At 42.3% G+C, this 27,921-nt stretch overlaps 1 protein-coding gene across 1 annotated transcript in view; it reads left to right on the top strand.

The window, feature by feature from the left end:
* LOC119721734 (leucine-rich repeat-containing protein 49-like) overlaps window positions 1-20,771 on the top strand; it is a 79,037-nt gene extending 58,266 nt beyond the window's left edge. Inside the window, exons 7-11 of the mRNA XM_038191700.1 lie at window positions 2,569-2,652; window positions 4,249-4,403; window positions 13,084-13,218; window positions 16,420-16,621; window positions 20,580-20,771. Of these exons, the coding sequence (XP_038047628.1) occupies window positions 2,569-2,652; window positions 4,249-4,403; window positions 13,084-13,218; window positions 16,420-16,621; window positions 20,580-20,771 (768 nt within the window). The remainder of the gene's footprint in view (window positions 1-2,568; window positions 2,653-4,248; window positions 4,404-13,083; window positions 13,219-16,419; window positions 16,622-20,579) is intronic.
* The last annotated feature ends 7,150 nt before the right edge of the window (window positions 20,772-27,921 follow it).

Raw genomic sequence — 27,921 nt, 5'->3', positions numbered from 1 at the left:
AACAAAAACAGAAATATTACAAGCATTTTTTATATTAAAAAAAGTTGTTGAGAAGCCTTTTTGTGACTTTTTTTTTTCTCTGAGCCGATAAAAAATGTTAGGGTCTACACATTTATGACCTTCCATAAGACCCCTTAAATTGTTCCAAACAACCGGTAATTTTGAAAAAAAGAACAAAATATTCTGATAAAGTAATGTTAGGGACACGCAATAAAGTTGGGCATGGTTTGGGTAACCGGAAGCAGAACTATGATTTATTTTGTTTATTCTTGTTTAAAAAGCATTTTCCCGGAACAACATATGAGTAGAAATAGTTTTTTAGGTGAAACATGATTAGAATCAGAACTAGGCGTAGTGATGTTTAATTTCTCAACAAGTCATTACATCCTATTCATGCATTGATGACAAAAATCTTCAGACAAAGTTAACCTTAAGTTAAAGGGACTGAAATTGAAAAAAAAATGTTCAAAAGCTGTTCCAGGAAGGCTTAGAATGTACTACAGTGCATCTGGACATTTTGGCTTCACTCTCTCAAGGCTAGGACTACCATTGTGAGATAGATTAGATTTTCAGGTTTTTCTTTTCCCCAATAATCAAATCCCTACAGATGAGACTCTTGATATCTTGTTGCACATGGCTTGTGCAAGGATGAAACATACTTGTAAGCATGACCCACCTAATATATTCAGGAAGTGTATAGTACATTATATCAAATGTTCATGAATAATTTATCATTCCAAAGTTTTTGTTTATCATCTCAAATTAGTTATTCTATGTCAAATGCTATAAAACATAGCCTGCAGTGGGCACAGCAAAAGCCTTACCAAAATGGACCGATGCCCAAGCTATGTTTAAAATTTTTGCAAGGGTTAATTATTACGCTATGTAACCCTGTGTGACCCTGTTATGTTCATGGTGTGGTGAATTCTCTATAAAGCAGCCCATTTTTAACCTTGAACTGGACTTCATGATCCTGACCAAATAGCCATCAAAACTTCTCTTAATACGTTTCTTTCTGAGCCTGGATAATTTTTTCATATCAAACTGGCTTGTTTCTGGTGTCTTCAATGCTCTCACCATCTTCTCACTCATTAGTTTCTGTCCGCTAGTCTCCACAGCTTGAGCCACATTCAAATTCACCTCAACAACTTATCCTCAATCAGGTTGACCTTGGATGAACTTTCCTTGCTATATCAGCCTGAACCTCAGCTGGTTTGACTTCAGATTTGGCCATTATAATAATAATGATAATATTTTATTCGGCAGATGGACATATATACACACAATTACAATAAATACATAAAATTTGATATTAAAACAAAAGGATATACAAACAATAAGAAACCAAGTAAACACTACACACGAAAGACAGAACATGGACAGTGCAGGGCTGCCAAGGAGAAGAACAAAAGTGAAACAAAACACTGTCGCCAATGGGGCATGTCTCTCCAACCCTGCACAATGACAGACACATAACATAGACCAAGCACAAAACAATTAAAACTACCAAAATTGCACAAGGGAGGAAATGTCCAAGGGAGTATAATATGGGATTAAACAAATGGGCAGGGCAGATGAGGCTAAGTAAAGGAAGTGGATAGGAGAACGGGGCAGTACAACAGAGGGAGGGAGGGAGACAGGGAAGGAGAAGAGGGGGGGGGGATAAACAAACAAACAAACACCCCGACACCCCAACAAACAAACAAACAAAGAAACAAAACCAGGAGAGGGAGGGTTAAACAGGGCCAATGGGAAGGGGAAGGGTAAGACAGGAAATGGGAAGAGAAGCAACAAAACCAAGTGTGGAGGAGAGGGCTGGGAAAGGAGTATGGTGGAGGAATTTATCCGGCAGAGCAAAACAAACTCGATTAACCAGGAATAGCAAAACAAATTTGCTAAAAAAACAACAGCAGAGTCTAAAATGGATATATCAAGTTAAGTCTAAGTAAAAAAAAATCAAGGAAGAGAATACAGATTACTGATCAAAATACTGTTTTAGTTCCCGCAAAAAAGCAGACAGGGGGGCACAGGCTAACATATCAACCAAGTTATCGGGATAAGTACTCCATTTCCTAACAAACTGACAGGGAATAGAATATTTAAATATGTCAGTATGAGCAAAACAGCTGGTGAAAGGTCAACCAGGAGTTCGCATGTCTACTATTCACATTGACATCGCTTAAAAAAGACGGTGAAAAATCACCCGAATTGCAAGAAGTCAATTGCTTACAAACAAATTTCAAAAATGAGAACTCTCTCAAGATTGAGTTTTCTTGATGCAGCCCTTTTGGAACCCATACATGATCGGGATCTTGTGCTGGCCTTGCTTTTGTGATATTTTTGATGGCGTCATAAAGTTGATTTTTTTCATAAACAGAGTTTGAACAATTAAAGAGAAATATGGAGTTTTAAAAAAAATGGACTACGGAAAACTTCATACTGTTTTTCCTCCATCAGTACACAGCCTTGTGTACACTTAACAACTTTGAATCATCTACGTTGTTCCCCTGGGTGTATAATGTTATTTTTAATTTAATTAAGCCAGTGTTGGCTTTTTGTATTCCTCAGGAGGAAGAGCGGCGGCTTTCAAGTACAGTAGCCAAACGGGAGGAAGAGAAGAAGAGAGAGACAAACAAGCTGGTGGTCCTCAAGGTACAAAGTAGGCTTGTTTGAATCTGCACCAGGATGACGTCCTGCTTTGTTTACATGTCCACATTCTTAGGAGAGCCCAGTTGGGATGAGAGCCACCATGCCCGCATAAAAAAAATGCACATGTAAACAAAGACTAACATCATTATCCCTTTGGTCTGTTGAATAAAACATTATTCCACACTCAGAAGTGGAATCATGACTGTGTTTTTTTTTTATGAAAAGGCCTTCAGTAGTAGCAATGCTAGATCCTTAAAAGTCTATTCCTGGCAGATCCTCAAAAGTTACAAACTATTCTTCGTCTTCATGTAATGTCACATTAAAGGGGTATTTTTCTAAGGCCTATATCTAGAGAACTTTAGGTCTGGTTTGGTTGTAGCTTGGTACATGTATGAACCTAAACTGCGACCCTGTGTTATAGATGAAATTCAAAGTGACGTCATGATGACTTCATCACATGTCACAGAGTCATCTCAAACAGCCGACACAGCTGTGTTTGTCCACGTGACAAACACATTTCTAGGTTTATTTTATTTTGTTTGAAATGAAATAGAAGGGGGAAGAATTATGTTTACAATTAAGAGTGCAAAACTCCTAGTTGCAATACACACATAAGTAATTAATTGAGAAGCACTTTGCAATCCATGCTAGGTATAGAGCCTGAAAGTAAAAGGTCATGCGGCTCAGCTTCGGGAACCCTCGTGTGGTCCGCCTATGGGTATCTTTTATTGGGTTGCCCTTTCACCTGTTGTAATTTTTGGCAGAATGATTTCTTACCGTTACCACCCCAATAAGGAATTTTATCTAGGTATAGTTCAAGTAAAATTGAGGAAAAATTACTCGGAGATGGGTAAAAATGCATTTCATTTATAACCTTTCACATCAGGCATTGTTGTTCCTTGGTCTCCTAGTGTGTGCATGTTTGTTTTCATATCATGTAGGACCTACTTAGTTGCATGAGAACGAGAATGTATAACATTGAAAAGAGCTACCTACCTATAGCTGATGGATTCTAGATCTAATGGGGCTGGCTTGAGGAGATCGTGGGTGCAGTCCTATCACTGGTCAATTCTACCATTGTTTTCGTAAATTATGTGATTGAGTCCTGTAAATCTTTTCATATACAACTTGAAAACCCTAAAACTATTTCGGTCTTTTATTTCACTTTAGCTTTCCCTGTTCACCTAATGACCACCACAAATTCAGAGATTCTCATCTACGTACACCAATTTAGGCACGATCTTTTGCATCATGTTAGGCAATTTATCAGTTTGTATAAGTGATATACTAGTAGCAATTTTACAGAGGCCTTTGTCGGGGGTGGTTTTCTTAAAAAAATTAATGATCCCAAAATAATTTCATATTTTGAAAATTGTGCATGTTCATTTTCCTATTCAACTGTTCCGGAAGCGCGCCTCCAGGGGTGAATTTTCAGGCTCTAGGTTGAAGATTTTGGTTTTTTTGGTTTGTAATAGAAAGTGAACTGCATGCAATTGACTTACTACTGGACCTAATCTACGAACTGCTTATTACTAGACCTGGTTATGAGGGGCTGATTGTGTTTGTACAGGCATAATCCGATTGTCATTATGTGCACAGGAGAAGCGTAGGATTGCAATCAACAATGCAGCCCGGCAATGGGAAGCATCGAAAAGTACTGCCATGGCTAAAACGATTCACCTCCAGCCAGGCTTCCATTCCATGGCCAGGGAGGAGAGGTTATCATCACCAGATAACATGTACAGCAGGCCTTGGTAGGTTTCTAACAAAACTAACCATGAACATATTTTTAAAGTGTTTATTTTTACCCAAAGTCTGCAGGTCAAAGTCAGTGACTGTCACTGACTTTGACCTGCAGACTTTGGGTAAAAATAAACAATGGGTAATTTGAGCAGATTGTCACTCAGTGGGGTCGTTCAGATATCGTTTTAAATTCACTCAAAACACTGGTTTAAACTCGATTCGGTGTAACTTTCTTGCTAAAACGATGTCTGAATGCTTTTATATTTTGACCGAATTGAGTTCAACTCGTCGCTAAAACGGCAACTTAAACCCTATAAGAGGGTGGGTTTATCTCTTAACCAGAAAAAAATTCATTTCCTAAAATGATGTATGAACGGTTTTAGCTAAAACTCTTCCCGTTTTAGCCAAATATCTGTTTGTGTAATTTTTTTTAAACGATGTAAAATACAGCAACACGTCACGACGGTGAGAGGCTCAGACCATGTGTAGCGAACTGGTAGAAGTGGAAGAAGTGAAGGCTCTTTTAAGTGCGCGGTTTTTGGCTGAGGCGGATGTTCTAAGTTACCTTAGAAACTGAGATAAACCACCTTGAGTTGAACTTGCTGTACTTAAAACGATGTCTGGATGCTCAGTAATTTTATTTTTGCAATCAGCCTCCTGCGGTAGTCTACCATTTTAACTTTTACTGTTTTAGCTAAAACACTGTCTGAACATGGCCACTGAATGTTAAAGTTACTATGACCATGTTGCGTGCTGCTTTGCTTTTAAGGACAAGAAGATTTGAATTTGAATAGTGAAAGAGCATAATTTACTTTCCGAAGTTTGTAATTTGGAAGTTCAGGGAAATTTGGTACTATATGTCATAAATATAGGATGTGCATAACAACTAACGTGTAGGTTTAGCTTAGCTGCTACTATACATTTTGTGAAACAGAGAAAACATAAATGCACACGTTTTTGTGTGGTATTAACGCACATAAACAAATGCACCCGCAGGTGCACATTTTAAATAACTTTCAATGATTGTTTCCTTCCGAATTATGTCACTTTAGGCTAAATAATTTCAACAGGTATTTGGTAACAACCTTCCATCTGTTTGAGCAAGGTTTTTCTCATTAAAGTTGTAGGTTCGTTTCATCTACAATGTATTAAGGCTCTTACGTGCCCTTAATGGAGAAACAACATATGTTTTTGAGAGTCCTGTACTTTGTGTAAGTGTCCATGGTACAAAAATACTTTGTTGGATGAAAGGACTTGGAGAGTAAGTAACCAAAACAGACTTCTCAATTCATATTAGGTACAGTGCCATTAGCCTACTTGAGATATGGCCGGTACAATAGGAGGGCGCCATTTGGTTTGGGTAAATACAAAAGACTTCACCCAAATCAAACAGCACCCTCCTATTGTGTCTGCCATACCTCAAAATGGCTTATTGGTAACAGGCCATTATGTGTTTTGGCAATTTGGGGTCAATTTTGGGATTGTAAAACTGAATTTTTTGTGTTATTTTCAAAGGCCATCCAGCCAAAATGTAAGCACTTGTAATCTTTATATTATTTTAGGCCCTGCAATAAAGCATGTTTTACAACTTGCAAAAATATATTTTTATCTCATATTTACCCCTCCAAAAAGCCACTTGCTTGGGGCACTCAGAATTATTTCCTTTTTGCTATAATTAGGTCCAATATTGATATTTTAATACCTGGTGAAAAAACCTTGGGCAATTGTATACTCTTTGTGCAGTAGCACTCAAAACATTTTTGCCACCCTGTTGCCCACAGGCGGGCTCAAGTATGGCTTTTCCAAATAATTTGGTCCCGCATGAGGGTGGCCAGTTCGTCTGTCGATTTCACACCGGTGTCCTTTTGCAGCACCCCAGTGTAAGTCATTTTGAATCTTCCTCGTCTCCTGTGTCCGCGGGTTGGTTTCCAGAGAATGACTTTGTGTGCCTCCAGCTCCGGGTGCCGGTATTTGTTCAAGGACACCTTAAAAAGTTTGTTGTGATTTGTATTTCTTTTGTTTTGAATTTGTTATTCATAAAAAGAACATCTTCTTGATTATGGGTCATTTTACAAACAAAAAACACACTGTGTATCCCTAGAGCTGTGGATGATTAGCAGATAGTCTGCTAGGCCCGATCCACACCGTCCCTCATGTCAACAAATTCAGATCTGCTATTTGCATAATATCGTCATAATATCGTAAAAAGAAGTGTAAACTGTAGACCAATTTGCAAGGGAACATTTTATAAATTACACAAAGTGCAATTTCACAACCTCCCCTGCCACATGTGGCATTGCTAGGGGGTGGGGATGGGGTGTGGCCACCCACAAATAACTTTTCTGTATAAGCGCGCGTGCACTCCCATTGTCAATGGTCCACACAAGAAGTGTAGTCGTTTTATGAATGAGAAAGTATCAAACTGCAGAATTGTGTATAACAAACTGTACAACAAATGTACAATAGCGTTGGCTGCACACTATCTATGACTGTGTAAAATGCATGTATGGCGTGTTTTGTCTACCAAAGTACCAACATTTATAATGCTTTCATTGGCCCAAAATGTGTCCATAGAACTGATTATTCCGTTTCTATCTTCAACTTGTTATGAAGAAAATAAACTTAATTAATCTATTTGTAGATAAAGTGTCGAGGGAAAACTGAGGGTGGGGGGCCAAGGAAACAACTTGGGGGGAAATGTCCCCAACCCCCCCCCCCCCCCCCCCCCCATTGCCGATGCCCTGTCATGAGGGCAAATATTGTCCAGACTGGACACTCCACCGCCCAACAGTGCAGCCGGTGTTCAACAATCTAGCTTCCTCCCTCTCCACATAGATCTGTTTGCATCCCACCTTAACAATCCACTTGCAACATTCTGCTCTTGCAATTGTCTCTGAGATCGCAAAATAAATAAAGACTGACAGATGTTTCACAGGAGTATTATGCTTTCTTTGTTATTCTCATTAGCTCTATGCGTGTACTTCTCCAAGTTCTTTAAGTACTCTACAAAATCTACATGAAACAAAAGAGCACAAGAAAATCCTGAGTACATTCTGCACATTTCACCTTGGATACGAACTTTCCTGAGAGATAGAGATGCCCATCTCTCTCTCAGTACACCTACGTGCATGAAGTCTACTGTGGCAGACAAGGCGGACCCAGCAGATATGCTACATCATCCGGCTTGGATGGCATGGCAGCAAAGTTATGTGGAGAGCTCAGGTCATCGGTACAGGCGCACAGGGCAAGGTACTGCAGGCCATCCACTACAGCTTAACCCATCTCCAGATGTCTTGACTCTGTCTTGCCTCTGGCCCCAGATGGGCAAAGCGGATAAGTGAGGTTGACTCAGCGCAAATCTTCTTCACTTAAATCAAAGTCACGCGTAGGTGCCATAACATCTCCACCGTCCCCCCCCCCCCCTACACAGACACATCCTCCAGGACGATCTTTCTACCATGAATGATCATCAAAACGAAATGTCATCGACAACTTACTCACACAGCAAGCATACCAACTGCAGGAATGCAAAACAACGTCTGCTTAACTTTGCGGCATGAAATGTGCGAACACTCCGTGATGCCCCTATAGACCTATATGAAGAACTGCACTCGTTGGCAGAGAGCTGGCGAACTTGGCGCTGGTTACATCTTTTTCTGGAGTGGTCGTCCCAGCGATGAGCATCATGAAGCTGGTGTTGGTTTTGCCGTGAAAAATCACATCGTAGGTAATCTTGAACATCTTGGGTATCAACGACCGCTTAATGACTTTGCGTCAGTCACTCACAGCGAAACAACATGCCACCATAGTCAGTGTGTATGCACCTACCATGACAAACCTGGATGATGTCAAAGACAAGTTTTATGATGATCTGGAACAAGTAATCTCCCTGGTAACTTCAGTGCTCGTGTTGGCTCTGACCATCATACATGGCAGGGCATAATAGGGAACCATGGTATTGGAGCATGCAATTCAAATGGTCTCCTTCTTCTCACAAAATGTGCAGAACACAACCTCACCATTAGCAACACTTTGTTTCTACTTCCAAATAAAAACAAAACGTCATGGATGCATCCCCGTTCAAAACTTTGGCACCTGATTGAGGGACATCGCTGTGAAAATCACCAAGGCTATGAGAGGAGCTGACTGCTCAACTGACCATCGATTCATCCGTGCGAAGTTCAACTTCAACATCAAACCACTCAGGAGACCTCAAGGCACGAAACCACCAAAGAAGCTCAATGTAACCAAATTAAAGACCGCTGCTGTAAAATGTGAACTGTGCAGTACAACGTACCAGCAGTTCAACTCTGCTGACTTGGTCTCAGGTGACATTGAAAATGCACCATGCGCAAGTTCGTCTGGATCCAAATGATTTGCATGAAATAGTGGCTGCATGAGGTCGCTGTTGGCGCTGTATTTTTAATGCACTGCATAGCGAGGATATGCTGCCGTTCGTTTACCACGTACGGACGAATAATGACGAACGCCTTGACCAAGGCTATGCTGGATGGTGCTATAACAGCACACCACAACTGATGAACAGCGGTTACATCTCTCTTCATGCCAACCTACTATAGGCTGAGAGACAGATATGCCTTGAGCTCCAATAGGCTGGGAATCATGGGATATGCTTTCCCTCCAATATCGCTACTGCCTCGAGTTCTGACAAAAATCCAACATAAGTGCAAGGTCATCCTCATAGCCCCTTTTGGCAAAGACAGGCTTCATTTCCATAACTTATGGATCTACTCATTCACTACCCAGGGGCGGATCCAGGAATTAATGCGGAATTAATGCGGGGGGGGGGGGGGGGTGTCACATCAGCAAATCAATGCTGACACGTAGACAGGTTGTTTTTTTTCTGGACACTTTGTCTCCGTGAAATCAATAGGGGGGGGGGGGGGGCTCATCCCATACTTTTAATGGAGGCGCTGTTCAAATCTGATGATCATTCACACTGTAGTACAGAATAGTGTAATACATCCAGCTGGCTCTGTCCGAATTTTGTGCACAGCTAGGTGAACATTATTACCAGTACAATATTTTGGTGGGTGTCAGAGCAGGGGAAGGGGGTGTCAAATTATTTGTTATGTATTTCTATGGGAAACCCCCCCCCCCCCCCCCCGAGTCAGAGCTCGATGGGGGGGGGGGGGTGTCACAACTGCCCCCAGAAATTAGTGCAGTGGAATTTTCGGGACTGGTTTTCCCACCCACAACTTCGTGCAAACACCAATAATAATCCTCTGACACGTTCTGTATATTTACAAATTATTTAATATGCACACACTGTATATTTATAGGCTACGAATAATATTTACAAATATTATGTATACAAATCCTTACGAAAATTATTTATAGAATGAGGCGATGGTAACCCAATAAATAGTGTAAATCAATACCAGAGATGAGTATAAAACTAACCTTAGGTAACGCAAATGGATCAATGAATTAAATGCAGAAAAGTCAAAGCTTGAAGTATAGAACTTATAATCAACCAAATCTATTTAAATTAACCAAGTTAACTCAACAGAAGTTTAACCTACGCTAAGAAGAATCTAATGAAGCAAACACGAACAAATAGTTAAATCACCTAACTAAATGAACTTTAATACTATTATATTAAACCTACTCTAAGCCGGCAATAATTATTCAATATTTAGGGCCCACCGTATAGTTTACGGCTCAAGTTGCGTTGGCATGTGCATGGGTGGAGTACTCTCTCGCACTTGGACCACTGGCTTGACGGTGCGCAGCCACCTCGACGGAGCCTCTGTTGTAGGCAGCCGGGTGATGTAGAAACCAGGCGTCACGGTCGACCAGCTTGACGGCGGTGACGCTGGGTAGCTGCTGTCAGCCTGTCGCAGGGCCTGTCTGCCTCAAGCGACGGTCTTTGGGGATAACGGCTTCTAGCTAAGCCAGTTTGCCATGGTCTGATGGCAGATCAAAGTCCAGTATGACTCTTGGAGTTCATCGCCGGTTTCAAGACCTGGTCTAGGCGATATTGCAAGTTTGCAGTCAGCAAAATGCTATTTTTCTACAGATTGATCGTGATCGGCGTCTTTCTGTTTTTGGCGTATCTCTATCTTTTTATAAAACGCGCGGGCTGCGGGTCACATGACAGGCAGGGTTTATTTTAAAGAAACGCCAACAAGACACAAAGGATAGGACCATGGCAACATGAATATTTATAAGACACATGCATTATTTATTAGTTATATACTTACAGTCTACTTATGGTACAACGATTACGAACAATACACACGGACTACTGACACAAACACACATATACAGATGTATACTTAATCTAAGTGTTCGTGTTGCTGGGACAACGCTGACAGGGGGGGGGGGGGTCCCCAAAATACCCCTCCCCCTCTGGATCCGCACCTGCTACCCCATCACCTTACTGGAACAACCAGACTTAATCTCCAAACCCAGGTCTCAGTTACCTCACCCGGATCCAATCAGCCTTCATCTCTCCGATTGGATACTGTCAAATTGTCATTTCAAACACCAGACATTTCAGAGGAGCTTTAACCCTGGCAGCCAAAAAGCGGACAGGCATCATCTAGATGAACTTATATTAGCCAACTACAGCACTACATCAAATGGTGCTCTGAGAAGGCTGTTAATCCCAATTCTACATTTCTTTGTACAGTGGAACGCCGTTTTAATGAACATCACGGGATTCGCAGAAATTGTTCGTAATAGCGATCGTTCGATATAGCGATTTTAAGCTGCCGATGCTCCGGTACTCACTTTTCAATAAAGAGCGCCCTTCAGAACTTCACCCTGCACGCCCTGGTAGTTTCTGAAAGATGACTTTGAATGCGTGCCAACTATTGAATTACCTAATCAGGCAGGTTTTTTTTAGCTTACTACCTACAGCAATGGGTGGCTTTTCCCTTCTTCTTTTCCTTGGAAAAATAATAGCCACTTGTCACTCTTCTGTTGACACATTTCAACAACAATGATTGGTTCATTTTGTACTAAAATATCAGGAGCCAAGGACGATGAGTGGTATAGCCGAATGTTCTGTATAGCGGTGTTCGGTATAGCGATGTTCTGGAAAAGGGATTATTATTAACACTTTTATTATTACCAGAAATTAATCCATTTTTAATAACAAAGTTACAAAATTTTGACCCCCGAAATTCGTTCTTGCATGGTTCTTGCAAGAATAACACAAAAAAAGCCAAGTTTTAAAAGGATGGTTGTGTCAACGTTTATATCCTACTTTTAAATGTTCTTTCTTATTAATGTTATTTCGTTTAAAACATGTTTTGTAGCCCAATTGGGCGCATTCCAGGCTGTATAACGCCTTTTAAGATGTTCAGATGTCACACTTCATAGTTTCACTTATAAGTGACAATTTAGATGATATATGGACTGCAGCTATGAGTTAGATTGATTCAAGCAAAAGCCTGGTGTGTCATTTTTGTACTATGCTTGAACCATACATTTTGTGGATTTAGTTTGTCATTTCTTTTCTGTTGGAATGTTACATTTACCTATTTAGAATAATCAAAATCTAATGGTGGCATTCATTTGGGCTTGTATTTAAAGTGAACTTTCTTGTTTTGCATAAATTGCCATTTTTGTGTCGATGTTTATATCCATCAACTTCTGAAATTACAACTTGTAGGCCAATGGCTTGGTCTCATTCATAAAATTTACATTTTCAGTCAGTTTTAAATTTCAGAGTTCAAGTAAAAGCCACTTCGGAAAAACAGTGTTTAATTTTATGAAAATTAGATGTTCGCAATGATTCTTGTTTTTCTATTCATTGCGGTTCATTTATTTTACATGCAAGTTCAGAGAAGTGAAACTAGTTGTGCATGTAATTACTTCCTGTGCATGTGCATGAGCACGTTTAAACTGAAAACAAACCCTTTTTTGTAAAATGCAGGAAGATAAGAGATTGTGAACAGTAAATGCTTATGGTGTTATAATTTATTTTGAATAAATAAAACATTTTGGTCTGCTCTTGTTCATGGGGCGCTAGTCAGACATTCACAATATTGGGAACCTTCAACATAGAACTTGATAGCTCAGTTGGTAGAGCATCAGAATGGCGGTCCAGAGGTCGCAGGTTCAAAACCTGCACAATTCAATTTCTTTGTTCAATTTAAAAATAATAAATTAGTCACAGGCCTCAAAGCGAAACCTTTAAAACATACAAAAACCGTAAAAAAAAAACATTAAAAAAAAAAATTGACACTGTTACAGTAATCATAATATCAAAATAACTACATTGTCCAAACAACCTGTCGGAAGATATGTAATTCGGTTGAAACTTAGTATTGTATAGTAAGGGAAGTGTTATATGTGAAAATTGAAGAGACGTCATAATGACATCATCATAAGATTTTTAATGGCTTTTATATATGAGAACAAACAACAACATTCTTTTAGTACTCCTTTGCTTTTTTTTTCATATACATGCGTGTGTTACTTTGTTTTCAGAGTGTAACCATAAGTTCATTAAAAATCAGCGGTAAAGCCCTGTGATCTGTCTTCAGACAGAAACACATACTTCTTTTCTTTTGTGATGTAATTTAACATCTCTAACAATCAGCGTTAACACATGTAATACACATTGAAAATTATAATCACCAAGTGCAAGAGGCAGTTCCAACTGTCCTTGAATCTACCATGTAGTACATATATTCCTGCATATATTTTTAATAGGTCTGGAGATATGGAAACGTACCAGAGCCAATCCATGGATCTGCCTGATGATAAGAGTGGGGAGTTATCCCGTGCCTCTATGCATTCAGAGACAAGGACATGCAGCAAGGCACCCACGCCTGACCTACTGGCAAAGTGAGTTATAGGTTGGGGATGAAAAATAATAATCTTGGGAGAGAGAAATGGAAAGAAATCTCATTTGGCTTTGGGCTCTGTGCATAAACCAGAGAGATTTTATTTATTTATTTTTTCAATTTCAAGAGCCACAGACTTCATATTATTATTACTTATTAATAATTGTTAGTGGGTGGCCCCATTCAGTAGGATCCACGGGTCCCTTTATACATACAATTATACCACTGTAATAGATTGTGAATTTGTATTGGTCGATGGTGGATCATGTGACATGCCCAGAAACACCAGCGATGTATGCCGTGGTACATGAGTGATGTACCCCACAGGATACATTATCTTGATCTTTCTCACTGTTGAAAGTGTCGTTTCCACTGCGTTGTATTATATTCTAGTCCTGGGTTTGACTTTAAACTGCATTCGGCGACAACGCTGGTACCTTGTAGAAAGCTTGGGGTCAGATGAGGCTACCCCTTACCGTCGCTGCCTCCGGGTAGTGTTCAATGGTGTTCAGCCACGGCCTCCTGCCGTCTCTGGACTGTTCCTGCTCGAAGCATACGAGCGGATGAACTGCGGCATCTCTTGGGTCAACGTCCAGGCTGGAGACACACTGGTTCCGTGCTTCCAGTCGGCAGCCCTGCCTGCCTGCCTGCCTGCCTGCCTCCCCCTTGAACCCCCACTGCCTTGTGGGAGGACATTCTGTCAAAGGTTAGGAGAATGACACTCCAAACTCAAACCCAGCTATCCCTTCCACCAGCCGTCGCGTCATCGACGTTCCACTGGAGCCCGGAGGAGATATCTCAGGGTGCCTCTGTGTGTCGCGAGCGCTCTGGCACCTTTAAACCATAGCGAAGGCTGGAAAAGTATTATATTAGTATGACCTCAGGAATGAGGTTGTAGCTATACTGGCACAACGTAAATTGATGTATGTTCCTGTGAGATGTGCCGTGGGGGACAGTGAAGGACTATTTCTGTTGTTTAACATAGTTTGTCACTGTTTGTCTGCTCAATGTCGGCAGATCACAACAGGTCGCCTCCAAAGAAGAGGTTTCTTTCTCGTTCCAAAGACGAGATCAGAAATTTTGACAAGTTGGAACAGGACAGCATCTGCACCGTAACAGGAAGAGATCCACAGTTTTAGACATTACCAGTTACAAAATTGGACAGCTGTAAACTATTACTGTGGTATAACAAAACAATTGTTGCCTGCTGTGACAGGGTCCATGGGTTTTCTACATCCTCGGGGTGGGGTGGGGTTGGATAGGGGGATGGGAGAAGGGTGGGGGAAGGGTGGGGTGGGGAGTGTGGTAATGGTGATTGGGCATGAGATTTTTTTAGTTCGATCTATTAGTTAGTGGGGTGAAATTGGGGATGTGGAAAGAGGTGGGATGGGGAAAGGGGTAGGATGGGTGGGGGTGGGATGGATAGGAGAGGGTGGGGTGGGTGGGAGAGGGTTGGGGTGGGGGAGGGTGAGTGTGGGTGGCGAAGTGGATGGGAGAAGGATGGGAGAGTGTGGTGACGGAAGTGATGTGGTACAAGTACATTCATGTAAATGGGCATTTGTTGACTTTTATGTTGGCATTTAAAAAAAAAAATCCCTACATCTTGGCTCACCATCCTGAATCCTGATCCCCTTCCATCATGGCCATCCCCTACCTTCAGCCTCCCTTCTCGGTAGCGAGCCATGGCGGCTTCGTGGTTTTAGTTCAGGGTCGAGTATATCATTTGTCATGCATGCAATTTTCGTTTGAAGCAACATAATTGCTCAAAATCTAAAGAAGGGTGCTTAACACCTAACCTGATGAAGTTTCAGCTCAACGAATGCTGTATATTCTGAGAAAACAATGTTTTAGGATCTCGATTTTAATTCAAAAGTTGCTGAGTTCTATTTTGAATTGCGCCAGAAATCAGCATCCAGGACATGTTCTCATTCAGCTGATTGCAGCTACACGATGTCATGCACTGAACCGACGAATTATAGTGGTCAAATTATAGTGGTCGAATTATGTTTGCCAAATTAAAGGCAAACTAAAGTGATATACTCTACCTTTAACTTAAAAAAGGAACACAAATTTGAACATTGTTTTGTAATCATTTTTAATAAGAAATATGCCATAAAAAAGTTTAAAAAGCAGAACATGTGGAATTCCAAATTTTCCGAGGCCCTTAGATGACCCTTTCCACGCTGCATTGGCTTTGTGCTATGCTCTCGCAATTTGGTACAAACCTTTCCTCCTTTGGGGGGGGGGGGGGGAAATAGAAGAGTTGCATGCCTGTTTAATGCTTTGCCAACACCTCAAACCATGTTTCCCTTGACATTCACTTAACCCTGTCAGGACTGTGGTGGGGGTGGGGAGTGCAACCAAATGATGACAACATTAATGGGAAATTAATCAAGGATCTAAGGACATTACAATAGGGTTAATAGGGTTAACAGCACTTGTTTGTATGATAGATTCTTTCAACTTTTTAACAGTGTTTTTTAATGTACTAAAAGAGGTCATGCAGATATCTTTATTGCCAAAATTAACTAATTTTGGCCCAGTAAAGTCGAGGGCTATATGGAAAAATAGATGTGGCTGGTAGCCAACCCAAGGCACACTGTTCATCATTGTAGACAGCAGAGATATTCAAGGGCCCAAATGAGGCTGTTTTCGCTACATAAAAGTAATTTTTACAAGTCGTGTCCCACCATGCCCCTAGAATCAGTACCAGTCCTCGGTCCTAAAAGGTATGAGGAAACAGGTACAACATGCATTGATTGATTTTCTATTTGTCAAAGTTATGTAAGATTGTGCTTAGCAACAATATTTGAAAAGAAGAACAGAGGTTCCTTCACAACAACCCATATGTGATGCAATCAAGCTAAATGAGTTGTTTGTCGACCCTTGGCCCAATTTTGTTTACAGATTTGAAAAGAGCACAATCTCAGCATTACTGCTGTGAAAACCGCATGCTGGTACCATCTTTAGTTCCAAAATTATGGAAGTCTAAACACCAAGAAATGTGATGAAGTGATGTGATGAAGTGGTTCTATTTTGGTCTGAATCTCCAAATGAAAATTCCCGACAAACGACTCATTTAGCCTGAACGCATCACATATAGGTTACAAAAGAAGGACATTTTGTAACAACAATTATATATATACCTGAAAAATAAACATTGGATTGAAAATATATTCTACTAAATTTCTTGTATCATTAGCATATCTTCTGAGGCCTGTCATCTTGCAGAACTAGACGGAGATACTCTATACCTTTATGGTCCTGGCTCCATGGAAGCTCTGGACAAGAGCTGGGGGATACAGGCTGCAGGATCTATCACAACCATCTCCTTCAAATTTATTGACTTTGACGAGATAACCAAGCATCTACACAAGATTAGGATCAGATTCCCAAATGTGTCCGTGAGTAGCATTGTTTTTTAACATTTCTTAGAATTTAATTTTTCATATCACCATTTTTTTTTGGTGGGAATTTTTTTGTCTGAAGTGACATCATGATGACCCTCTAGCGTGTTCAACGACTGCCTAACGACCAATTAACGCGTTCAGCGTATGCTAGCGTATTGATAGCGTATTATCCAGTGTATTGGGGTACCTGTATATACATAGGGTGCTGCTGGTACCTCTTCATCACTTCTCCTAGAGACAGCATTGAAGATGGAGCTGGAACTGCTGCGCCAAGAAGATCTTGCTGTTCTCCAACATTACCATAACTTGCTTGAATTGGCACTTCACCAGGTCCAAGCCAATAGGAGAAGGAGGAGAAGACGTGAGAGGAGAAGGTTTTGGGTAAGGCTATGGATTGGGAGGCGACTGCAGTTCGGCCAGTATGACCATCTTCTGGTGGAACTCCGGAACGAGGACCAGGCCTCCTTCAAGAACTTCATGCGGATGCCCCCTGAGATGTTCGACGAGGTGCTAGCCAGAGTGGGTCCAAGGATCACCAAGGAACATACTGCCTACAGGGAGCCGCTGGAGCCTGTCCTGAAGCTTGCCTTGACTTTGCGTCACCTTGCCTCTGAAACCAAGTATATGCCTCGATTAAGTTCAGCTGGAGGGTTCCCCACAACACCATTTCAATCGTCGTCAGAGAAGTTTGCCTGGCCATCATCGACAAATGCCTTCCAGAGGTGATGATCTGTCCAACCACTCCTGAGGGATGGCGTGCCATTGCTGACAAGTTCTAGGAAAAGTGTAACCTACCCCATACAGGGCTCGAAATATCCACTGGACCGTGGACCGTGTCTAGTGATTTTAGCGTCGGTCTAGTGCTGTGTGTGACTGCACTAGTCCGGCTGTATAGTGTTTTTTTCTTGCACTATACAAACAAAATGACCCCCAAATATACTAGCAGTTGAGGTCTGATTAATAGAGTGCTTTGAGTTCATATTATTACCTGATTGATTAAAATTACCGGCCAAAAAACTGTCTGTGCCGTGCCGAAACGCAACAAAGCTGCCTCGGCCAACGCGCCAGTCATGCCAGTTGCACGTATACGTATACAGTACGTACATGTACATGTACATACAGAGCTGCTTGATGTATGAAAACACGTGGGCCTGAACGTGCTATTGCAGCAGTGACTGGTTCCCGCTGCGCCGCGCACTGGCAAGATGGAAATGCGGTAATTAGTCAATGCAATAGTCGTGTGCGCGCGGTGCATGCACACTGCAGTACAGTTGCATGCAGGCCGGACGTCGACGGCACGGAATAGACATCGTAAAATGCCAAGAAAACATCGATGGAGAAAGACGATCTTTGCAAGCTTATACTCACAGAACTTGATCTCTCTTGTCTGTGTATGTATTTCCCGTGTTCATGAATTTATTTCGAGGAAATACTACTGGTATATGAAGTGAAATGATGCAGCGAGTTTCACCGAAATCACATACCGTTACACGAAGCTCAATGCCGGCCCACTGTTGGTCCACAACACACAGTGCATCATTGCACATTCGTACCAAGCGAAGTTCAGACATTGTTAGCCAGTTTCTCGTCGTAATTAGCATTGTGCATATGGTATAAATGACCTGCATTTTCCATTATTTTTAAGATTATCAACGGCATTATTTTCGTTAACGCTTAAGGCAAGTTTTCGTCATTTTTGAGGCCCTTTTTGTATAGCTTTCGTAGTGCAAAGATTTGAGGAGAGCATTTATAGCTCTCCTGGATTTTCTTTAAATGAAGGACTGCTGTGCCCCTGCAAGAGAATTAGACTAATTTTCCAAGGAACTAGCCAAGTGCACACACGAAACGCGCAACTCGTAAATACATGTAGCATTTTGTTGTCTTCCTGTCACATACATGTAGTGCAAAATGTTTTTTTTCTTATTTATGACACAGGTCTTGTAAAAATAGTTCAGGTCCAGTAAAGCCCCTGTCACACTTTTGCGTATCCTAATTCCCTATGAGTTCCTTAGCAAAATTTTTCAATACGCAGCCGTACGCTCAAAACGTCAAAATTTTTTGATTACTTTGACTTATGAGCGACGCAAATATAGCGTACAAGTAACGAATTCAGCGCATCCATTGCGTATGAGATGCGTATGAGTTCCGTATGCAGTGCAAAGCATTATTTTTCGGGCTGCGAATAGGTCAGTATGCAGTGCGCATGACGAGCGTATTCCGGACGCACCCGACTTATGCCGACCGCATGCTTGACGCACTTCTGAGCGTATTCCCGCCGCATTTCTGCCGCTCGCCGTCCAGCGTGCGTTGCATCTACGCTGCAAGTATGCTATGTATACGTCCAATACAGGCGGCTCATATGCTGACGGGGTGCGTCACGAACACATAGCATACTCGTAACGCACTCGACCGATGCGGGACCGATGCGCTGCGTATTTATAACTTATGACCTGCGTGACAGCGTACGCAGCGTAGTTTTGTGCATGCCCAAAACTATCCTGCGTACTGGGCCGTACCATGCGTATATCTGCGTACACAAAACCTACACAAAACGATAGAGATGCATATGAGGTGCGTATTGTGCGTACGACTGCGTATGAAAAAAATGTCAATGCGCAACTCTTAAGGAATTAAGATACACAGAAGTGTGACAGGGCCCTAAGATTCTTCGGTTACTAGACCTGCTGTCTAGTGCTTTTTTTTCATGAAATTCGAGCCCTGCCATACACTTGGAGCCCTGGATGGAAAGCACGTTACATGCCGGTGTCCTCGAAATAGTGGGTCCATGTACTACAACTACAAAGGATTCTACTCCATTGTTCTGATTGCGCTTGTAGATGCGGACTACAAATTAATCTGGGCAGATATTGGTGGCGCTGGAACAGCATCATATGCTCAGATCTACAATGAGTCTGAGTTGAAAGAATTGGCTGAAGATGGTAGGCTAGGTTTTCCTGCACCAGATCCTCTTGCCAACTACAACCAGGATGTGCTTTACTTCTTCATTGGCGACGATGCCTTCGCTCTGCAACCCACCATGATGAAGCCCTACAGCCAGTGAGGTCTCACCAATGAAGAGCGCAAGTACTGTAGTAGCACGTCGGCTACTTTTACAAAAAATCACGTGGTCGTTGCAGTACGCTGGTGCGCATTGGAACGTGCTACTCAAGCGCTGGGCAGTCATTCATCAGTCGTTGAGCGTGTTACTAATGCGTTACTCATGCACTGGCAAACGCTGGTGATACGCTGTCATATTTCATCTATAAATCAGTGATGCATTCCTCACACGCTTAGAGCGTTCCTCACATGCTTCTCACATGCTTGCATACGCTATGAACCTGTTATCCACGCATTATGGACACACTGAAATCATGGTTCCACTTGACTTTTTCTGTAAAAGTTCAGCGTTTGCCAGCGTATCAACTGTTTTTAACGCACTACTCACGCATTGGCCTGAAACTTTCTGGTGTGACAGGCCCCTTACAAAGATGTGTGCAGGTGGGGGTAGGTCTGTTTTGGGGTTGGTTGGGTTGGTTTGTTTGGTTTGGTTTGTTTCGTTTGTTTGTTCTTCTTCATTCTTCTTAAGGGAAAAGATAATTCCAACACAATGAACGTTACATCAACAAAATCTAGAATGGATGGACATTTAGTGTATTTGCACATGCAGTTTGGTGTCCATAAACATGGTTCACTACCGTAAATACTCTCTGCTTAGTTATAGGGAAGACTTAAAAATGTCTTTCTGTCTGCAGTCTCTTTGTTTCAGATTGAAAGAAGTGATTGTCATCATCTATAATGACGTATGTGCTCTCTTGTATTTTGTGATCTTTATACTCAAGGTTCTTTATGAAGAAGGAAAGGTGATAGCAGTCAGTGATGAGTTTTAAAACCTGTACCATAAGAACCAATTGAGTCCCCATGTAATGTATTCTTCCATTTTTCTACCTACCAGACTGTCCTATTTGGTGAATGCAACCTAAGCAGCCTTCAACAACTGAATGCACTGACTTCAGTTCGCCATCTAGACAGCATCAACATTGCTACTGAGGGCAATCCAATCACTGCTTTCTCCCTATGGAAGCCCTACCTTCTCTTCAGACTGTCTCATCTTGATATTAAGAAGATTAACAACGAGGAGGTATGATTAATAGAATTAACATTATTAATTAAAATCTTTTCACACTGGATCCAACTGAGAAAAATCGGGTTCTGCAAGCCTGTGAGGGGGTGGGGATCTGATCCAGAGATAGCATTAACACTTTATGCGCTGTTTCAACCCTAGATCTGCACCCAATTTCATTGAACTCTTTGTTACTTACAATGCATCGCAGCGATGCGACGTGTCGTATCCCTACGATGCGTCGCAGCTTCGACGCGTCCTGTGATCCATTTCTCAAAACACGTCATAAGTGCGACGCGTCGTAGGTGTATTTATAGCACAACTCGGTGACTGTTTTATGTATTTAGTCAGCGTACAGTAAATAGTCATCTGATATTCACAAAGAGTCATCGGATCTCAGCTCGAAATTTGTTAAAACATAAACAAAATGGCGGTCGTGCGATGCAATTTTAAAGGAAAACAAGCTCTCTGTGGACTGTATAGCTACATTGAAATTTCAGCTGCAATATTCCAGTCTAATTCATAATTATTCAATGAATTTTCTATTTACAACTTTACACACATTGCCTCTGTATTATAATCTTATATGTGTATGTAATGTTAATGGCCGGCATTAAACTGGCTAAGAAAGGGACTCTTCTTATTTTGCGATGACCACTTGACACGTCGTAACTTGCGACGTGTTTTAAGCCATTGTCAAGGAACTTACTACGCGTTCAACACATCACAACTTTCGTGAAATGGATGATACGACTTGTCGCGAGTTGCGACGTGTTACACGTCGTAACTCAAGTAGCGACACGTCGCAGCTCTTCGTGAAATCGGGTGCTGATCCTTCTCTTTCCTGGTTGACATCCTGATCTACACAACTTTGATCTGGTCCTCTTGCAAGATTCATTGTAAATACAGTTCAGGTCAAGGACATTAACTGTATATGTCATATCATGGAGATTATCTGAATAGCAGATATTAAATATTGAGACCGGTATGAGATTTTACAGTACACATGTGCTCATCAGGGTTCGCGCAGTCTTGAAAAAAATCCTAAAAATCCTGGAATTTGTAGCTATTATGTAAAGTTATTGAAAGTCATGGAATTTAGCTATTTTACACAAGAAGTCGTAGAAATTTGATATTCCAACCAAAAAGTCATGGAATCCTGCACAACCCTTTATGTGTTATATGTGATGCATAAATATCGTCACCGTTTTCACGAAGAGACACATTTCAAAATGACCGTTTTCAATTTCGATTTTTTGTTTTTCACTATTTCGCTTTAAAACATCCTACTTAACCATTTTGACATGCTTCTGTGAGCAAAACATCATTAATTTCTAAATTACATTAATGAGGCAATGGACCGGCATCTCCATTAGTGCATTTTGCATTTTCACGAAGAAACACGAACATAGCTGTCCCTTAAACGCGTACAAAACGTATTGGACGAAAAGGCATAAAAGTAGGTCAAGAGAGATTTTCGTTTTCATGAAGAGCCACACATCTTTATTACATTCTCAGCTGCGCATGTGCTCCTTCTGTATGGAAAAAAAAAATGTCTTAATATGGGAAACATGGATTTTCGTTTTCATGAAGGGACATACATCTTTACTAATTAATCTTGGCTAATTAACCATTGTGCTGATTCTAATTTCTGGGTTTACATATAAGTTTACCTTTCAAAGAATCATGTGAATGTTTTCTTACTGCATAAAGGTGTTGCAAAGTAGTGGTTTGTGCAGTTTTAAAAAAGGAGGAACTTCTCTTTGCGATTTTCTCAAACATTTTTTCTTGTGTGGCTCTTCATGACAATAGTGATGTTATGTGCTATGGCAGTTTTCCAGTTCGCAATCTGGTTTACTATACTTCCTTTTCGCATGCATGCTCTATACGTGTTGCGTGTTCAGTGCACCATTGTGATGCCTTTTGTTGTGCCCATTATTCTTGTGTCAAATTGGAAGACTGAAGGAATTACCATCCCTGAGCAGTGGCGATTCTTAGGGGGGGGGGGCTTTAGCCCCCCAACATTTTGTCTAGCCCTCCCCCCCCCAAAAAAAAAACAAAATTTCATTAAAAAAAAATGCACTAGCAAAATGTAAGAATTTGACGTACATGGGAACGTTCTCCCCCTAAATGAGAAGGGTGCATTTGTACATATTTAGTTAATATAGTGTGCCTGATTGTAAGATTTTATCAAATATGGCACCCCCACCACGTATTGATTTTCAGAGGTCTAAGTGTCCGGAGAAAATAACCTGTCTACATTTCAGCACGCCTCCCTGAAAAAAATCTGGATCCACCTTGCTAGCCCCCAAAATATTGGCTCTAGAACTGCGCCTGTCCCTGAGAAACTTCATAGAATTTCATTTAAAGGTATAGTCCATCATTTGTAATTCGTGCATTTGTTTGTTTGAAGCAACAAAAGTGTTAAACATCTAAAGAAGGGTGTTGAACAACTAACCTGATGAAGTTTCAGCTCAGCTTCAGATGTATATTTTGGAAAGCGCGATTTCAGAATTTGTTTTTCCATCCAAATGAATGCAAAGTTCTGAATGAATGTTTTAATAATAGGAGTCAGTATTCCTCGTGGTACCAGGATACTTTTTGTATTTTTAGAGCCATGTTGATACTTATTACATGTATAAGCACGGTTTGAATTTGACTAATTTTGCGTGGTTACGGATATACGGCCCAAACCTCTGGACTCCCTACCTCTTGCCATGATCTTAAAATTCTTCGAAGCCATTGGATTCAAATCGGATGATCCGAGAATTCATGGTCATTTTGATGAACTGAGTGATATCATGCACGCATGTTCCGTGTTGCCGTGTTGTTTGGAGCGGGATTGGCCATTGCCAGACTTTGTCTGGTACCGCGGTATTAACAGTGATAATGCGTGGACACTTATCCCGTTGTGTGGAGCGGGATTGGAACTATGCTTTGCCCGTGCGTAACGGCGGGCCGTCTGGCATTGTCTGGTCGCATCGCGTGTGTTTGCTCGCGCGGCGCCTGGACAGTGCGAGGTCGGGGGGGGGGGGGTCGTAACTTTTTGGTTATGAGTGGTAAAAACCTGATTCAAAAATCAAGTTGTTGTTCATTTAATGGGGATTCCTATGATATTAAGCATTTTGATAGGTTTGAAAATAAGATTTATAACAATGCTAAAGTAAATGATGTAAATCTTACAGAATAGAAACTCAAAAATTTGGCCATTTAAATTGTTGTATCTCCAAAGGGCAAACATCTATGAACCTGATTCAAACGCCATTGATTTTGTTGTGTAATTTGCTTTCAGTGATAAAAACTTGAGATTTTTTTCTTTAAAAAATAAAATTCGCCGGACAGCTCCTCCGCGAGGCCTCGGAGGGTGTGGCCTCGACTACAACACTGGACATCACGATGATGTCATCATATGATTTTATGTACAGTGTTGAGGTAAAGCATATCTCACAAAATTCTAACTTCTAAACTATTTTTGTAATAGGTTTAGTTGGTCATGAATACATGTTTGTGCACACAATTTGGAAAAATGTGTGACATCATCTTGGCATCATCGAAAATGCAGTTTTATTAAAAACAAAAACAAAAACATGTAAAGGGAAGGTCCGATCGTCATGAAATTTGTTGTGTATTTTACATTATATTATTTAACAATAAAAACAGTTATACGTGTTAAGGTACCATTAAGGAGACACGTTATCGTAATTTCTTTGCACGATGGGAGACATTGGTCATTAGGGAGACATTTTCATGTCTCCCTAATGTCACAGCCCCCCTTCAGAGGCAAACTTTTGCTGTCGCAATTAGATTTTATTTGTTGTTCGTGGTCTAATTAGTAAACGTACAGAAATTCGTGGAAAAAGGACAAGGGAATATTGGGTTAGGGCGCATTGAAGTTAGAAGTGCACAAGTCTATGGGAATGTCTCCCAAATTACCCATTTCCCGTAATTGTTACAATAATAACAATAATAACAATAAGAGCAGCTGTTGATTGATAGAATGTTTATGCAGGATGCCAATCTCTCAGTAGCATGGATCAACAATCAGAGGGCATATGACTGTGTTCCTCGCAGCTGGAAAGCCAGTTCCCTGAGGCTCTATAAAATCAACAACCAGGTTGTGACCATTCTCACCACTGCTCTGTCAAAATGCCATACCCAGATGTACATCAAAGGAAAGATGCAGAGGTCTACACAAGAGAAATTCAGATCAGATGAGGATCCTCCAAGGGGACTCATTGTCTTCCCCTCTGTTTTGCATTGCCCCCAACCCACTCAGCAAAGACCTACAATGGTTGCAGGCTGGGTACAGTGTTGGCCCAGGAACAGATATGCCACAGTGTACTGTCAGTCATGTACTACACATGGATGACCTAAAGATCTACTCAAAGAATGCCAGAAAGTTATCCGATTTGCTTGATTTTGTGTCAAACTTTTCTACCGACATTGAAATGAAATTTGGAATAGAGAAGTGTGCTAAACTAATCATCAAGCATGGCAAGCAAAGTACTTCCCAAAATCCTAGTAACAGAGAAGTCATCAGGAGTTTCGATCTAGATGCGACCTACCGCTATCTGGGCCTGGAGGGAAATGCAAGACAGGAGGATGACATCCAGAAAGAGCTGCTAAAGAAGGAGTACATCCGGTGGATCCACCTGATTTGGGCATCAGAATTGAGCCGTGGCAACAAAACAAAACTTCTCCGCGACTTTTTCCTAGACGGGTCATGATATGAACTTGTAACTTTCAATATATATCGACCCTCATCCCTAGTGGTGCATGTCTACTTCACTCTACTTACCTGTAGAGCAATACTACTTATGTATATTCCCCCTACCGGCAGGTATTTTCCGCTAAGAGTTATATACAATAGCGCCCTCTGGCGCCCTACCCATAATACCCCGCAGCATGCGTGCCTCGTGAGCGTCCTCTTTTCTCTTAGCGGCAGGTCGGGTAGGACGTGCGTGAAATAGCTCGCTGTTTGCCTCGTCATTTACTACCCTTTTTTGCGTTTAAGAGAAGTATTTAATAAAAGAGTTAGTAATCATTAGTTTGTAGAGTTTCATCATCTTCTTGGTTTCATTTATTTCATAAATATAAAGCGTTTGGGGAGGGCCGATCTGTCACTAACCGGAGGGAATAATTCTCCCACGGGACAGACCGAGTTCTCGGGGGACTCTGCCGTTAACGCTCCGACGTTACCGCGGCAGCAGTCTCTCGTCTGGCACCCTCAGCCACAGTCGGCTGGGGGAGTTGGCAGTTCCGCCGGTCAGTTAAGGGGACCTCGGTCACCTTCTCCGGTCAACTCGGGCGGAACACCCAAACTAAAGGCACACTCCGGCAAGGTTCCCCTAAAACATATCTCCTGTGCGGAGCAAAGCCTAAGAAGGGCTGTTCAGGGTCTGAGGCGCTGTCGGCCGGGTGCATTATGAGCGATACAGAGCAGGCGCCCCGGGGGATCCCGGGCCGACGCCCCCGTGCTAGCTCGCTCAGAGGACTACTCTCGTCATCGGATTTTTTCGTTGTTGGGGTCCCGGTGCCCCAGGTGTCTTCCGATTTTTCCTCGGACACACCTCGGGGCCGTTCTTCTAAAAAGAAGAATAAGAAGAAGAAGGCTGCACGTCGATCGCACCGTTCTTCTTTGGGTTCTGACGACTCCTCTGACCGGTTCCCGCTGGGGCAAACGCTCCCGGGGGGAGGACGCGGGTTTCTAGAGCAGATTTCCTGCTGGCTTTTCAGTCAATTTCCGATACGCTATCGGCTATGTCGGCAGGCCGCCGGGGGGCCCTATTGGGGGCCCCCTGCAGCGGTGGACTACGGCCCACAGCCATCGGTCGTTGGGCCTGCATCACAGTCTTCAGTCACCGGTCACGCTTGGGGGTGGCCCGGGAACAGAGGGACATACCGCACACAATTAGTCGTGCTCCGGCGTCCCCGCCTGCGGTGAGGCTTCACTGTCGTCGTGCGTTGGTCACAGTTGGGTGGCCCAAGCACAGCGGGACATACCGCACGTGGTTGACCGTACACCGGAGGCCCGGCCTGCAGCGAGCGTCTCGCATGCATCGGCCGTGGGCCACGGTTGGGTGGATCAGAGGCCGCGGGACCTACCGCGTACGCTGGGATCCCCGCCTGTATTGAGCATTCATCCATTCTATGCAGTTTGACTCGGAGGAAGTTGTCCAGCCACTACCGCGTGGTTTGGTACAACTCGCCCCTCCAGACGGCGTTCGTTCACGGAGTCAACTCGGCCCTCACAATCGGCTGAGTCATCGATGACGACGAGGAACCAGACCGTTTACAGCGGCTGTCTATCTCTGAAACGGAGCTCCGTTTAGTACAGAGGGATATGATAAAAGTACTTTCATTTACCCTCCGCTGATGAGCCCCCTCCGCCTGATCATAAATCTTCAAGCGAAGGACGGGCTCCACATCTAGCAGCGATAAGATATTCCCCGTACTTCCTTTAGATCAAGTATGCGTGGAACGTATCGACAGCATCATGTCAACTGATAAATGGCGGCCGTTTCTCAGTCGGGAACGGATTATTTTCGTTTCCCGGCTGAAGATCATGTGAAGTTCTTCACTCCGCCTACCATCCCCGACGCCGCAAAAGATAGACTTGCGGCCGATGAGAGTGGTTCGTCTTCCAAGCGGCCCTTTGTGGACAAAACACGGGGTAAACTTGAAGATGTTTTGAAGAAGATGGACGCAGCTTCACGCTTCGGTTTGAAATCAGCGTCTTTCTTACTTCTTCTCACGGAATATTTGGCCGTGGGCTATGAAGAGGTATTCGCCGATTCCAGCAGATATTGCTGACTGCGGCCCTTCATTGCCTCGACCATGGGTCTACGCTCAGTGCTTGATCAATTCGCACGTGTGTCGACCCTATCAACGTCCACCCGCGGGGTAACGTGCTCGATGCACTTTTCCTCCGTCGCAGGGTGCTCGCAAAAGACTTGAAGATCTCCCCTTGACGGGCCCGGATCTATTTGCCAGTAAATTCGAAGATCAGATGCGAGATGAGGCCAAACGTCTGAAGGCTACGGAGAAAATCAACTTCAAGAAGCCTCAGCACCGGCGCCCAAACAACAGCGGGGTAAGGGCAAAACATTGTCATTCCGCTGCAAACCTCTGAAATCTGGTGCGCGGTGGTTTTCGTGGCCGCACGGACAATACT

The sequence above is a fragment of the Patiria miniata genome, unplaced genomic scaffold (genome assembly GCF_015706575.1).
Source record: "Patiria miniata isolate m_02_andy unplaced genomic scaffold, ASM1570657v1 HiC_scaffold_14, whole genome shotgun sequence".
Taxonomy (NCBI): domain Eukaryota; kingdom Metazoa; phylum Echinodermata; class Asteroidea; order Valvatida; family Asterinidae; genus Patiria; species Patiria miniata.
Note: the sequence above shows the minus strand (reverse complement) of the source record. Positions and strands in the feature narration are given on the sequence as shown.